Source organism: Pelecanus crispus, chromosome 7 (assembly GCF_030463565.1).
Source record: "Pelecanus crispus isolate bPelCri1 chromosome 7, bPelCri1.pri, whole genome shotgun sequence".
NCBI classification, from domain to species: domain Eukaryota; kingdom Metazoa; phylum Chordata; class Aves; order Pelecaniformes; family Pelecanidae; genus Pelecanus; species Pelecanus crispus.
This window is the reverse complement of record NC_134649.1, coordinates 27847480-27863204: the sequence shown is the minus strand read 5'-3', so window position 1 is coordinate 27863204 and position 15725 is coordinate 27847480. Positions and strand designations below refer to the sequence as shown.

The 15725-nt window shown below is 38.6% G+C and overlaps 1 protein-coding gene across 1 annotated transcript in view; it reads right to left on the bottom strand.

Annotated features, from left to right (window-relative positions):
- Positions 1–14062: 14062 nt before the first annotated feature.
- The window catches only part of NUP210 (nucleoporin 210), a 93508-nt gene continuing 91845 nt past the window's right edge, over positions 14063–15725 (bottom strand). Inside the window, exon 41 of the mRNA XM_075714255.1 lies at positions 14063–14302. Within this exon, the coding sequence (XP_075570370.1) occupies positions 14202–14302 (101 nt within the window). The 3' untranslated portion in view covers positions 14063–14201. The remainder of the gene's footprint in view (positions 14303–15725) is intronic.

The window sequence follows — 15725 nt, the reverse complement described above, 5'->3', positions numbered from 1 at the left end:
TTGCAGGTGCAAATGTGAACAGTATTATCCCACAGGCTAAGTGTAGTCACTTTGCCAGTGCTCCCATGAATGGATACTAGATTGACTCCTCTAGGTATATTACTAATTTGCTACTGAGAGAATTCTCTCCACATTAAGTTGTCCAGAAATAGACCGCTAATAAACAAATAAATCAATAAATGCAAGTTCAGATTTTGCAAAATTTCTTTTTGAAAATGGAAATAAATCTTAATACTTTTCAATTGTCAACATTTTAAAAAAACCCACCAGTTCTGCACATGGTTATCAAAGCCAAATGCTGCAACATTTGTAGAGGCATGAGCAAACCAGTGGCTTAGGTGATGGGGTTCCTGCACTCAGCAGTGGAACCATTACTGAGACAGAAAGTCAGTCCACGGAATTACAGCACATTCTTGGAGGAAAAAAGAAAAATCTGCATTCATATATAGATCTTTGTGGTTTGTGATACAGAGGCAATATATGAGCCTAGCGGAAAGAAATCTCAGGTTTTGCATGACTATCTTCCCCTTTGAATAGTATCTGTAACTGCCACATTTTCAATTGAAGAATGTGAGGAAAAAGTTTTGATATCCAAGGCATTGTTTTGCACAGTGGAGGTCACAAAGACTATTTGGTTTAATTTGGAGTGTGCATTACAGTGTTCTGCAACCTTAAAACTCAGCACCATGCATGATATTACCTTTACCTTGTTCTTAATGCTGGCGTTTTGTGCTATGTTACTGCAATCCTAAATTCAAAAATCAAACAAAAGCATAATCTATATCTGGCTGCTTTTAAAAGCATACTCAGTAAAGCTGGAAGAAAAATGAAATTGCTGTATCATGTTTTATGCCTAAACTACGTTTCTGCCCTCCCCCCAAGATAGCTCTGGGTAAATTATTAATAATTTAATTAAATAATTTTAGAGTGGTAGCAACTACTGTCTACTTCTTCAATATCTCAATTCATCAATCCCTTCCTGCTGAAGAAGGAGGTTGGAATCTCATATCAGAAGGCAAAAAAAAAAATCATACATATTCATGTTTTTGTAGTAGGGCAGGAATATGGAAACTATAGCAAAGGTAATAACTGGTGTAACATACAGATTATGAGAGTCCCAGCATGTTATAGTGCATGCTCTATGAAGGCAGCATGCCCAGAACTAAGTTGTCAGCCACCAAAAAAACCCAACTTGAATCAAAACGACCCCCCCCAGCCCAAATGCTCTAGTTGACCTTTAAACATCTGCATTAGACCAGTATTTCTACAATGCTATCAAAATAATCCTTCAGTTCAGATGCTTATTTGGAATCAAATCCTGGCATTCCAAGGAGGATATTTAGCCTTAAATGTTTGGGTACTTGCTGAAAATATTTCTTTGTTTGGTAATTTTATTAATTTTCCTCTCATGCAAGAAACAGTTGGAAGTGAGAATGAACCAGCTGTGGTCAGATGCTCAGGACAACACATTTCTTTTTTCTCCCTAAGAGATACTTACTGTGCTAGAACTGAAGGCTATTTATTTCTATCGGCCAGTCTTAAACCAGCATAAAATAAAATATTAATCTAGCAAACGAACGAAACCCAAAATTACCATCAGGACCTGGCCATGAGCTTCAAATTCAAAGATGACCAGTGAGTCACAATGAAAGACAGAGAGTTGTGACGAGAAAATTGTGTGGAGAGAATAAAGTGCATTCAGTCCCTCACATTACAGTTTGAATTCTGGTACTATACATAGACTGCAGTTGTCTTTGTGGCTGAAAGGTAAGGAGGTTTGTATATGTATCCATCTACAATTACAATAGTCAGTATTTGTTACGGAACTTATCTAGTCAGTCACAGCTTAAACTGTTGACTTTTACCTCACTGTGGTTAGATTCACACTCTAGCTCCTTAGTTTATGGGGGTTGATAGCAGTTTCCAAGTCTTCTGATGTCCTCCAGAATGCGAAGGACAGAAAAATCACACCTTGCCTGTGACAATCCCCCTGGTTCAGCCAAAATAGCTAGATCTAAAGCTCTTTAGAATGCGTCTTTAGTCATGTAGCTGGTAGATAACTATTTTACATATTAAGGTCACCTGCTGTTGCTGCACAGTGTATAACAAAAGAAAACTAATAGAACCATACCATTTCCCTGATGTCTCTGACAAATAATTTTTCTACATACATGCAATACAAAGAGCCACTGAATAAAGAAGCAAAATATAATTCAACTTAATTATTTCAAAACAGTCTTCAGAAAATAATACAAAAACAATGTTTACAAATGGAAGTTAGATGAGCCTGTGCGTGAATTTTGAAGGACACTGAGAATACCAGAAGCAACCAATGAAAGTATAAGGCTACCAGTATCATGAGAGGAAACACAGAGCTTGTCAGAGCCCAGCCCATTCCTCCTCCTTCCTTCTGCATTGCTAGGTAGTGTGCAAACACAGAAATGGGAAACACATCAGTGAAGGGGTAGACTAAATAAAGAATAGCACGAAATTGAGTGGTGGCACATATTTCAGCCTGGAAATCTGTAATAAAGGTTGATATAGTACTCCAATCTCTCGATTCCTCAGCAAGTCCATCAATTACAGCCATGCTGCTTCTACCATACCAGATCCTTAGCAAAGAGAAGTTCGCAAATGACTGTTCTCAAAGTGCAGCACGAGGGGAGTGTACTGGTTTACTGTTTTAGTCATAGAAAACCAAGGAAATATCATTTAATAAATGTGTATGTCTGAGAGAATATAGAAAAATCTATGGAGCTCAAAGCTCACAAGTTCAGAAGTGCAGGATAAGTGCTATCTTGCGTTATTCATTGCTAAGTAGCAAGACCAATTCAAATTTTTTTTTTTTTTTGTGTAACATCATGTTTGCTTCCACGAAGAATTGCTCTTTTTTCCTCTAACTCAAACTTGCTTTCAATTTACTTCATTCCTTTCTGTTCTACTTCTTTTGTTCAAATTCATTGTTTTCCACTTGATATTGCTTTTGTGCCTGCCATTGTTGCAGATTTGATTGTTAATAATAAGTAAACACTCCAAGTAACAATGAAATCCATTCAGTGAAGCAGAACAGTTGTAAGATGTAAACTACTGACTCTATTCTTTACTGGTTTAACTTGTAGCATTCATGAACCTTTGTCTCATTAAATCTCCAGTTTTCCACAACTGATTCTATTTACATGTTGCGTGGTAGCTATTGCACTGGATATTGCTACTTTATTCCACTGTCTTTTTCTGTTCACAAAGTACATTATAATCAAATCCTATCTTCTCTATTTGGGATGAAGACAAACCCTGTTGGTACCTGCTTTCCTACAGATTTGATCCTCATGGAGGAACGCAAACTCTCACTAAGGGTTTTCATACAAATCAGGCATTCGTAAAGGCCTGTGTCTTTGTGGGTTATCTAGAAGCTAACAAAGGATGAGCTTTCACAACACTAAAACCAGAATTATAAAGTTTTCTTTACACAGGGATTAAGTTCTGCAAAACTCATGTCAACTTAATTATCCTTTAGATACTCATTCTATTATCTAAATTGTTTGGGATCAGGCTCACAATTAAAACAGTAAGTGGAAGCAAACAGACAAAGGGACAGTGTGGCTGAAAATGCCTCCTTTCTTTAGAGAACTGGGCTAGACATATCACTACTATTATTCTGAAGTTCCCCTGAGATTCAATTTATCCCCACATCAGGGTAAAGATCAAATATGCGTAGGAACAATCATGAACTAATGAAACCAAATTATCTTTAATAGCTAAGTTTGTGCTCACGGTGACTTGAATCAAACTCTACGTGGCAGAATAGTTCAAGTGCGGATCTCTGTTGGTAGAATCTGGATTGTAATACTGAAACTCAAGGCTTCTTAGTAGTTTTCTAATTATAGGTTTGATCCAATGTCCATTAAAGGCAGGCTAACTGGCTTTTACAGAAAAAATAATTGAAAACAGCCTTAACCAGTGATTTTTAAAATAGTAGTAGTTCATAAAAATAGCACTTTTAATGAGTAAATTTGTTAAATATTTCAAATAAGCTTTAAATATTTCAAATAAGCTTTGCCTCAGACTGTCCAATGGATTGTTACCTTATTAGCGACATTTTGTGAAAGGTAGTTTCTTTTTTACCTTGAAATATTTTGAAAAATAACTCTTTTAGTGCCTCTTCTATTTATGACTCAGTCATAATAACACAAGTGACTCATGCTGTCAAATTACAAGTTATTACTTTAGAAAATGAGTTTTTTCCCTTCCTTTTGGGTAAAATATGACAATTTTCATTATTTTGTTACTAAGGGCAGTTTCTTACAACTTAACAGGTTCTCAGAATTCTATTTTCTAAGCAAAGTATATGCCACAAAAGACAAAATCATCTCCCACCTCTTGTATCCTTTAAAGATGAATACATTTGATAGAGAACAATTATTTAAAACTAGTTCCAGAACTTCAGAGTTTGTTTATCAGTAAATTGTATTTCAGTCATGAGATCATGAGATTTTATCTAAACAATTCTTTTTTTTTCCCCCAGGGTGGTCACTATAGACTATTAACATGTGCTGGCCTAAAATTAATTACTAGGGATGTTGTTGTTACAGCCAAAGACTCAAGTCCTCTGTTTGCAGTGATTTCTGGTCTGCCTCTCCAGTTATGTGGTGCTTTCACATACAAAATGTGAAAGGATGTCCCTAGGTGGGAATTAGCTTGCACAATTGGGAATGGAATATTTCCTGGGTCAGAGAACACTATGGATCTTTTTGTTTCCTGATAGCTTAGAATTCAGGAGAAGTCTGGCCTTCTCCCAGCTCCCCCCCTCCCCCTCCCTTTTTTTTTCCATGATGAAAGCAGAACATTCCACACACAAAAGGATCTAAATAATTTCTGTACTACTGTACATACTGTAGTGCTTCATTGTTTCTTATTGCAGATATGCCTAGTGATTCTAGAAGTTCTGAAAGTACAGGTCGTGAAAGCCCAGCTGACTTGCTTTCATGTGAGGAAGCTGTTGCCTCCTGACAATTTCCTCTGATTACTATCCCAAACGAGGCCCAGTATTGTCTGGCTAGTGCCCATTTAACCTCAATGTTGAGATCATCACTGGAGCATCCTTTTATTACATGGTATTTCCCCCTGCTCAAAAATTCTATTCTATTTTATCTCCCTTTTGCCTCCTCCCCTCCCCTCCCCCTTAGTGGATCGCTCTGGATGACATCCTCACTAATCATCTGCTGTTAAGAGTGGTTAAAGTTGAAAAAAAACCCCCAACCCTCTCTGGAAGCTCTTTCTTATGTATCCTTGTATCTTTGTCCTTATCTATAAGAACATCCATGATTACAGGATCCAGAAGATGCCTACACATGGACTCCCTAATGCTAGAGAAGAGCATTTGCAACTCAGGTTAATTATTTCCTGCTCCTAGAAGATTCTGACTCTGTACATCTCTCTTACAAATGAACAGCCATCATTCCCTAAGAGAGGCACATCTCTTCTGAGGGAGGAAAAGATGCAAGTCAGCATCATCTTTATTCTCTGATCTTCAGAAAAGTAGATGGAATGATCCTGATCTTTCCTGGGTAAAGGGGAAAGATAGATCCTAGTAGGACAATGCCTAGAAACATGGCAAAGAGTCAGTTGACCCTACATTGCCATCCAGACTGATCAGGGGCTTTAGAAAGCAAATGAACCACTCCTTGGCTCGAACATCTTCCACATTGGGATGTTTCTTTTGAAATTGCTGCAGTTCAGACCTCATCACTGAACTCTAGGTCTAGGCTACATGCTGTCTTTTCTCACATGGATTTTCTGCCAAAAGCAACAGTAGGAGAACTATTATTCTCCCCACTGTACATAATTGCCTCTCATCTATTCTTACATTCATAGAGAAAAGAGTCAATTCCTTCATTTGATTGTTCATTACATTTCCTCTTAATGTGTTTTAATGTTTCTTAGCTCCACCCTCCTCCCCTTCATAGGCCAAAATTCAGCCTTGATGGAAATAGAAATAACTTAGAATTCAAGCAGCTATGCTAATTTTTCTTCACATATTTCTTGTCTATATTCTGTTTCTGCTACTTTTAACCCATTTGATAATTCCTTTATTCCTTCTGCCACTTTTCCTAGAAAATCCAAAGCACTGTTCAGTATCAGTGACATTAAAAGTCATAGTGCTGTCGGTAATCCCATTCCACATTTGGATATTCCAGGTCAGGTTTCAAAACAGATTCAGTCTGATGACACTGTAGCAGAAGACGAACACCAGCTGAACTGCAAGGATTAGGTGAGCTCCATAGTACAAATGAAAAAAAAATTTACACTGACTCTGTTGAGGTCTCTCTCTTTTCCTTTGTGGAGGTTGGTGCAGAAGAAACGCCTCTTAAAATCCCAGGCCTTTCTTTGGGATGATATCAAGATATCTGGTGTGTGCAAAGCAGCCACTTACTAGGAGGCTTGCCAGGAAAAGACAACCAGCAAAAGTAAATCAGCCTCTCTCTCATTCGATATCGGTTTGCCATTAAAGTGTTCTGAATGCAGAGATATGTACAGGTACTGTGCAACTACTGTACCCACTGGAACATCTGGATTGGTGCAGTTTATATTTAGAAATAAAGCTATGTAAGACTAAGATGCTTAAGATTTTTTTTCACTGTCTGCACTTGAAGATGGTTGTCAGCAATGAGGATAACTCCTGGAAGTAACGGAGTTCTAATACAAAAAGTGAATGTTTTGGACTGCAGCTTCATATTGCTTCATATTTGCTCAGTAAGAAATCACTCCCTTATGAAAAATAGAATAAAAAGAAAAATTAGTAAAAGGTCACAACAGTGACACTGCCATATCCATAAGCACAACAGCTTGAAAATAAACTTATTTATGCTAAGTGCAAAAATAAGACGCATAAGATAGTCTTTTGGACTACGCAGAATGGAAACAGCACTTGAAAACATAACATGGCAACTAAGAAGAGAGAACTCGGAAAAAATGAATGATTGGGTGAGTTATAAACATGTACACAATGTCTGCTAAATGGAAAATAGCAACTGCATCTTGCAATCTGTTTAGTAATTACGGCAAAACAGAACCCAAAGCATTGAAATGGAGACAGTTAGCACACTAAACAGAGAAACAAGATGCTGTGCTGAATTGTGAAGACATTATAAATTGCAGGAAATAGTTTATTAATACAAAATGCTCTGGAGCAGGCCACCTGCAGTGGTAAACACAGTACCTGTGATAAAAATAGATCTGAAGACAGAAAGGATAAGTGGCATGAAGGAAAATATGGAAAATGGCTTACTGTTGGTAAATTCACAGCTCAAATACAATGATGATAAATATCAACCAAGGAGAAAAATTAGTTTCCCATTCTTGTTTTAATTTTGCAAGCTTCAACAGAACCACCTGAGAAACTGTATCACCAAATCTTGTGCCTGATTTACACAGAAGTTGTCTCATTGAAGTTAATGGCTGAAAAGTGAACCCAGATTAATTCAAATTAGAAATAAAGCATAAGATTTTGAATTTTGCCAGTAAACCAAATAACATATGGAAGATTTAATGTCACCTGAAGACCTTAAGTCAGATAATTATTACTTACTAAATACCTTTTTTTTTTCCAGCTTAAAAGTTGATGCATTTCTTATGAGAGGAAAGTAGAGGGCCTGTGTTGTGGAGATCAGACTGGATTATACAGCCAGCTATGACCTTAAACTCGTAATTGAGACTACAAAGAAAGAGCTAAAAGGGAATGGTTTTAATCATATCACCAATACTGTACAGACTAACATAGGTACATAAAGCTAAATACATGAATAAAACTTCTAGTTGCCTTACCACGAAAAACATTTAAAAGAGGAGGAATTAATTTGAGAGCACATACCTTGCCTGTCAACCAAACAATATCTCCTGGGCTTCTCCAAATAGAGATCCTACATCAGGGTGTTTCATTGCAATTACAGGAAAATGATGAGACACAGCATAATGTAGGTGCGAGCAGCATGTCACAGAAACGTCCAGGAAAGATGCTGTGGAACAACAAAGTTTCAAAGTCTCTCTTGAATAGGTAGCTATACACAGAAGGTATACTGGTGGCAGAGGATCTCTGGAGACATCCTGCAAGAAAAGGCCAAGACGTTTAGGAAAAGCAGAGGTACACGTACTCTGCTACACACCCCTTCCTGCTTCTATAGAAGTGCACTGCCTGGTGCCCTCTGTATGTATGTAGTAGCATCATGCAGATCTAAGCCAGCAGCCTAGACTCAGGGGGCAGTGGTTTACAAGCAAGGACATAGCAACAACTTATTCACTCAAAGACATAATTCTCCATACACTATATCAATGTTTATTTGTGCAGCCTGCACACTTAATGTTACAGCTAACAATTAAGCTTCTAGGGCTTGCAGGTACCTATGGGTAGCTACTAACACTTGGCTGTTTGCACTGGTATAGTAGAAGGCACCCTGTGCTCCGGTGCTTTTACTGCTTCTTCAAAACACCACAAAGCAGGACTTTACCTTCAAGATTTACTTTAAAATTATTTTTTTCCCAAAGACCATTCCCCTGGTGTTCATTCATGAACCCCATTTGTGCTTGGCTTGTTACAAACACAACGGTAGGCCAGAGTTTTCTGATAAACGTGCATATATATTAATAAAACTGGCTAAGGAAATTGCCAAAACTTATATGTACACCCTGATTCTGCCTACAACACTAAAGACGATTTCAATGAATACTACCTGGCTGCTTTCTCTTAGGGTACCCCCTGCCTGAGACAAGAGTTAGAACAACATGCATTGGCTGGATGTCGCTGTCTTCCAGCTATATTTCTAACTGGGAAAACTGAAAGGAGGAGGCCCCATGCTTCTTGGAGAGTCCGGTACTAAGAAATCCTCAGAGGATGTTTATGAATGACTGTCATGTAGGTACCTTATGAATGCATGTATCAGCAACCAAATAGGGAAAAGAAGAATACCTTTATCTTAAAGTAAATGTAGTGATTAGCAAAGATGCTAGATTAACACCTGTAAAACTTAGATTCTTCATATAAAGAACAAAAGTCAGCAAAGATGCTGCTAGAAAAACCTTCTCCTTAGGCACCACACAATAATCCTGGCCCCTAATCAGAAAGAACTCTTAACTGAAAAGGTTAGCTCAATGTTTTATTCATTATCTGCCTTGCTTTTTAAGGGAGGAGATGGGGAGATAATGGTTATGCTGTGTTGGGGATGTTATAATAGAGAGAAGATTGGCTTAAAGACTAATATTAACCTAGTCTGGCTAATCTAATTAAATAATTCTTTGCAACGTAGCTGTTAAACAACTGTTGATGGGCAGGAATTTTCTGGATGCAGCAAGACAACCTAGAATGGCAAACAGGCTCTTTCTCCCTTACCCAGCAGAGGTACCGTCTGCACCTTGTGTTGTTGCAGCACTCAACTGTTGTGTGTGGATGCACGCACGCACACCCTGCTGTTCCTGGAGACTGTTTCAACAAAACCTCTGTTTGCACTCATGGAAGATACCACTTTCCCCCTTATCCCCCCATCAGTTCACAGGAACCACACAAGGGAACTATGCAGGTTATAACCAATCCCATTTTTATGAGGACTTTATGTCCGCTGCCACAAGTAAGCATCCTCCCATTAATTGTGATCTAGTGACAGTAACCAGGAGAGAAATCTAAATCACTTTACCAAAAAGCATGCGATTGACATAGATTTTCATTCAATAGTTCTGCCTCAGAGACACACAGGAGACCTGGGGCTAACCTTCATTAGTAGAGAAAGCTAAAGATGGTAATAGTACTCTATATTCTAATAGTACTCTATATTCTAATGAGTACTCTTATTTTTTCTGTTACATTTTAGTATGATAATTTTATTAGTCAGTATTTAGTATGATTCAGTATAATAATATTATTATTAAATGTTTCCCCAATGCTTCCCTCCTTCCAAGTATCTGAACAGCTGCCAACCATAATTCAGCCAACACTGACTGTTTTGTTAGCGTGGTATCTCCCTTCCTGTTCAAGGATGAATTCCTTCCCTCCATGCAGACGCCACAACTTGACTGGAATTTCACAATAATTTCTTTTAAAGATAAAATCTCTCTTCTTTCCTAATCCTTGTGTATGCTTATTACTGAACACAACTGTACCTTTTAGATGAGGTTCAAATTTGCCACGTTCCAAGTTTGCATGAATTAAAAAAAGTGCATGGTAAGAGTTTCCCTTCCCTAACTTTTTTTTAAAAATTAAAAAAAAAAAAAGAAAAAAGAAGTTAAGATGAGGTGGGGGAAGGTTCTATACAGCTACTGTTATTTTGCTCTGCCAGAGCTGTTGCTGCCCCAGGCTCTGTGGCCACCTCTCCTCAGCACGGGCCATGCCCCAGCAGGCCGCCACGCGTTGTGACCAGCTGCGACTGGCCCAGAACTCTGCTTTGGCAGGAAGGCGCTGCTGGGCACTGCTGGGGACAGGCCGAGGCACAGAGCCGCCTGCGAAAAGGCTTGAAGCACTTTAAAAGCTGCTTAGCTGAGTAAAGAGAATTTGCAGCATGGTCATGAGCTGCTCAGGAGGATCGGAGGATGCAGGGCTGAGTGGCTGGAGCCCCACTGCAGAGGGCAGCCTGGGCTGCCACGCTGCACCCCAGGTTGCCACGCTGCACCCCGGGCTGCCACGCTGCACCCCAGCCCAGCCCTCCTCTTGCCACAGCAGTGGCCCAGTGCGAGCAACATATGAACTATTATATTAAACACATTTATACAGAAGTACATAAGATATGAAGTCTAAATTTGGTTATAAATTACAGCGGTTATTATTGACAAACTAAAGCAAAGCAATGCAGTTTTATTTGGGAGTAAAGCTCTCATCCCCACAGCTGTCCCCAGGGGCCTGCTGAGCTCCCACCCTCTGTGCAGTAGGAGCGGCTGTGCTGAGTGACCACCTCATTTTCAGTGTTTGCTTCCATTTTCTGAGGGAAAAAAGTCTTGGAATTGGGTTTTCAATGTAAGTATTTGCAATTGTGAAGGGGAAGCCTGTTCCCTCAGCAGATCCCATGGAATTGATCTAAACCAAGCACTTTCAGGCACTTTCTAACACAGTTTCTGCCACAGAACCCTCCTGGTCAGGTATTCAGAGACAGGCAACCCAAGGCTGCAAGGACAGGCAAAGTCATTTGCTCAGCGATTTCACTACTCACAGATTGGGTTTGCTTTTTTCATAGTTTATGAAGCTCCGGCCAGCACATTAAAAAGAAAAACTTTTTGTCCAAGAACCAACATAATGTGTTGAACTTGCCATTGCTGGCATGCACTAAATCCTGCTTCTACTAAGGAGCAAAGCCAAAGCTCCTGCTGAATGTGAAGGGACCAACGTTTGGGTCAGAGTGCAACACTGATTGCTTTGTTATCCGATAAACTTAAAAAGACATTTTAACTCACTATGACATGTAACTTATAACATTCCCAGCAGCCCTTCTCCCGCTCAGGGGAGCAAACACTCAGCAACAAGCAGTAAGTGAATAGAGGAAAAACCCAGCGTTAAATGGAAAAACCCCAAACCTCATTTTAGTCAGTTAAAAAAAAAAAACAAAACAAAACCAAAAAAACCCTTAATCTTTACATTGGCACAACATGCTCAGAAAAATTTGGGAGACCGCTCAAGCTCCTAAAGGCAAAAGCCTCCCTACTGCTTGCAGCAGGTTGGTTCCTGAACCATACCAGCTCCCTGTTTCATACATTTTTTGTCTTTAACTCCCCTTTGGCTCTAGCTTGTGGCAAATCACAGTTCATGAAGATGCATGCCACAAGACTGCAACTACTTGCCTAAAGAGGTGAAATAAACAGGGACCATTTGCGAAAGTACTCCCACCACTTGGAGCAGTTCATTTTTCAGGACATTCAGTGCCAAACTGCTAGGCTGAACGGGAAAGAGAAGGAAAAGGAGAGTAAAACCTTTCCTGTAAGCATTTCTGAAATGTTTATCACAGTAGCACTAAGATATTCATAGCCCTTTCATTTCTCTGAAAGGAAGTGGAGAAAGATGATGTCATTCCTTAAAAACCCAAAGGAACAAAGTAGGAACTTTGAACAAACCTGGAAAATTAAGAGCTGCATCTTCAGCCACTGCTGACTTAGACAGGAATTGAAGATGCTTAGTGAAAACTGGGAAAAGCCCCTGACAACAAATATTAGATGAAAAATTGTCAAAATATATCAAAAAAATCACATTGTCAACAAAACTGAAAATTAAGAATGTAAAATCATGACTGCAAATACTGAGGGGCTGTAGGAGGTGAAGTACAATTACTACAGTCTAGTGCTAAATTCTGAATAGCCAAAACACAAGAAAGTTCATCAACAGCATACTAAAGGAATCTTACAAAGCTTTATTAAATTATACAGGTACAAATTATTATTATTTACATCCAAATTGTCAATTTTAAGTAGTATTAGCATGTAAGGCACAACTTCTCCAAAACTAGCCAATAAGTTACACAAGACTCAATAAAACAACATGTAACAAGTTGGTTTTTTGTAATACTGCGTGAAACCAAAACCGTATGCCATAAACTGTGTCTGCATTCCATTCCTCTATTTGCCCACATAGTTCTGCACACAATATATTTTGTATTAAATATTTTGTTCTTTGAAATAGAACAATTGTGATCACTTTCATTATGGTCCTCAGGAGGGTTCAGGCAGCCAGAATATTACTGACAATTAAAACTGTGATACTTGTTATATGTAAACAAAGCCCTTATCTGTTAAAAGTTACTGTGATTATAATCATAATCCTCAAAATAAAGGATTCCAACTGAAATATCTTTTTTTTTTCCTATTCTCAGGGAAGTACTTTAGGACTAAGAATTGGAACCAAGTTTTTCTTCTCATCTGTTTAAAATTAATTTGGAAAAAAGCTCAAGTCAGCATACCTCACTGCCATCTTGTTTAGAAAGCAAAATACACCTGAGCACACAGTACTCAGCTGCCTGGTTTAGCAGAGTACTTTCTGATGTACCCAGAATTGTGCCTTTTGTATCTGTGTGTCTTAGCTAGTCAAGAAGAAAACCAAAAAGTCAACCAAAACACCCCCACATTAATACTTACACAATTAAATGCTACATTGTATTTTACAGACTTACAAGTGAGCACTTATTAGTAGGATATTATTGTACAAATATTCCAAAGTCTGTTCATACCACTAATATCTTACTGTATAGTTTAAATGACAATTCTGGGTGTGGCTGTATCAGTTTGTGCACAGAGACAAGCAGATTGAACCAACTGAAAAGGTCACTCATTGTAACTGTGAAATAAGCCACTTCCCAGAGCACCAGGTGACTAGTGGCAATAAAAGGAGGCCCAGTGTCTACTGAGGTACTTCTATGTGTGAAATGACCTATATAAATGTATTATATTTATATCAGAACACAGTTAAGATAATTGCCTTCAATTAAAAATATTTACTACCAGAAGAAAGGTCCTCTTAGAAGGCACATGCTTTCACATTCCCAGTCCAAAAAAAGTGCTTACAGTAACAAGAAAGGAATACTGCAGTTGTACCCAAAGAAAGCCACACTAAGACAGTTTTGTTTTGGGGTTTTTTTTGTTGTTGTTGTTGTAAAAAACCTCCAAATTATTCACAGTTGTTCCAGCATTCCTAATGTTAAACCAGCAAAATATGGTGATGAATCACATTGTAAGGCTAACGTAAGAACACTTATCAGTGCAGTACATTCCTGAGTCTTTGGAACTCAAAATAAAAAATTAGTTCTTTGAAATATACAATCCTTCGTATTTTTGGCTCATATTTGACCTGTTTTTCTATTTCCCTTTTTTAAAAAGTTCATTAAAAAGAAAGTTAAGTTTTACAAAAAGTAAATAAAAATTTTTTATCACTATCACTTAGACATAACTTCTAGTTGCTTGAAGAGTGCAAGAAAGCTAGCTTAGCATAAACACTGCTTTTTGTCCAGTCATCCTTGTCAACTGAGTATAAAACAGCAAATAAAATAACTTTTAGAGAACTGAAGCACTGAAATAAAAAAAAAATTCACAGAGCTCTAAATAGAAAAAAAAAAAATTACGAAGCTAGTTACATTCAAGAGATGACTTGAATTATATTGAAACTGCAAAAGTTCTTAAATTTCTTAAAAATAAAGGCACTGATTTCCACCCCCCCTAGCCCTACTGCATGAAGATGAGTCCTGCTGTCTCTAACGTGAACCATAATCAGTGCTCCAGAGTGTGGATGATGGGCTTGTTTTCCTGCTTGAGGACTGAGGACTGAAGGAAGGTGCAGGTGATACAGAGAAACCTGAAACACAGGGGAAAAGGAAAAAAAACCCGGTCATACTCAGGAATGGTGGAAAAAGTAAGAAACAAATAACTGCTGTTGATCATCTGCTGGAACACCTGGCAAATGAGTCTAATGATCCATTCAAAGTGAAATAACCCCTTTAGCTTATTGCCTGTTGAAAAGACATCTTATAAGCATCAAAATTTTGCAGGTCTTCCTATTAAGAACTTTTTAATTAAAGAATTGATTACTCTACTGAGGGGGGCACAACACGTTTCACCTCAGCAAATAACTTTCAGTTTGAATTTGCCTTATTTTATCTGACATGTCAGATGTGTTTTTACAAACAGGACTGAAGCTCACCGTAACTTAAATACATCTATAATAATGTCAATTTTGTTTTAATAGCCACTATTGATTACAGAGCTTCCAAGTGAATGGGTATTTTTTGCATATTTCTGAAAGAGTTTGATTCTGCAACACTGTAAATAGGTAAAATGGGGAATAAATATGATGTCAAAAAATACAGATAAACATGACTGCAAGGTCAAAAGCAGTGAAGGAACAAACTGTTCCTTGTGCAACACAACTGAGTGTTCTATAGACTTGTGTCCTTTGCCCCCTAACAGTTGCCCTTCCCTGTCTCTTACAGCAGCCCCAGTTCACAGTACCTCACAGCACGCGGACAGCACAAGAAATGAAGCACATGCTGCAGCTAATGTGATGTCGCATAAACTGACTAACCAGCCAGCTGCTGCCAAGCACATTGTTATCAGCAGCTGACCTCTACTTTACTTCCCCCGGCAGGAGCAAGATTGTGGATCTCTCTCCTCTACCCATCTGGTGATTTGCATGAATTCTTACACTTTTAACCCTCTCCCTATTTCCAACGTGGCTGAAGCTGACCAAAAGTTTCAAAAGAAATAGTAATGGGTAAAGGGGAGGTTGGGGGGTGGAGCAGGAGGATGGGCAACAAATTTCCTAGGAACTGGCACAGTGCTTGTTGTGATGTAATTCAGTATACAGGCCTTCTCATAGTCAAACCTCCCTATATTCAATTCAAACACAAAACCTCCTTTGTAATATCTCAGTTAGTGATAGCCTTGACTGCAGCGATCACAATTTTGTGGCATTTGGGATCCTGCTGAGCATGCGGAAGGTTACTAAGACAAACATTTCAGATATTAGAAGAGCAAATTTCAGCTCGCTCAGAGCTCAGTTGGGAGGGATTCTGTAGGAAGCTCCCATGGAGGATAAAGGAGCTAGTGCGTGCTGGGAGTTTTTCAAGAATGCTCTCCTGGAAGCACAAAATCAGTTCATCCCCTTCAAAGGTAAGGGAAGTAAAGGAAGCAAGAGACCCTTTTGGCTTAACTGCGAGCTTCTGAGTCTGCCCAAAACCAAGAGAGAAGTGTACCAGAGATGGAAAAGTGGATGAATACCT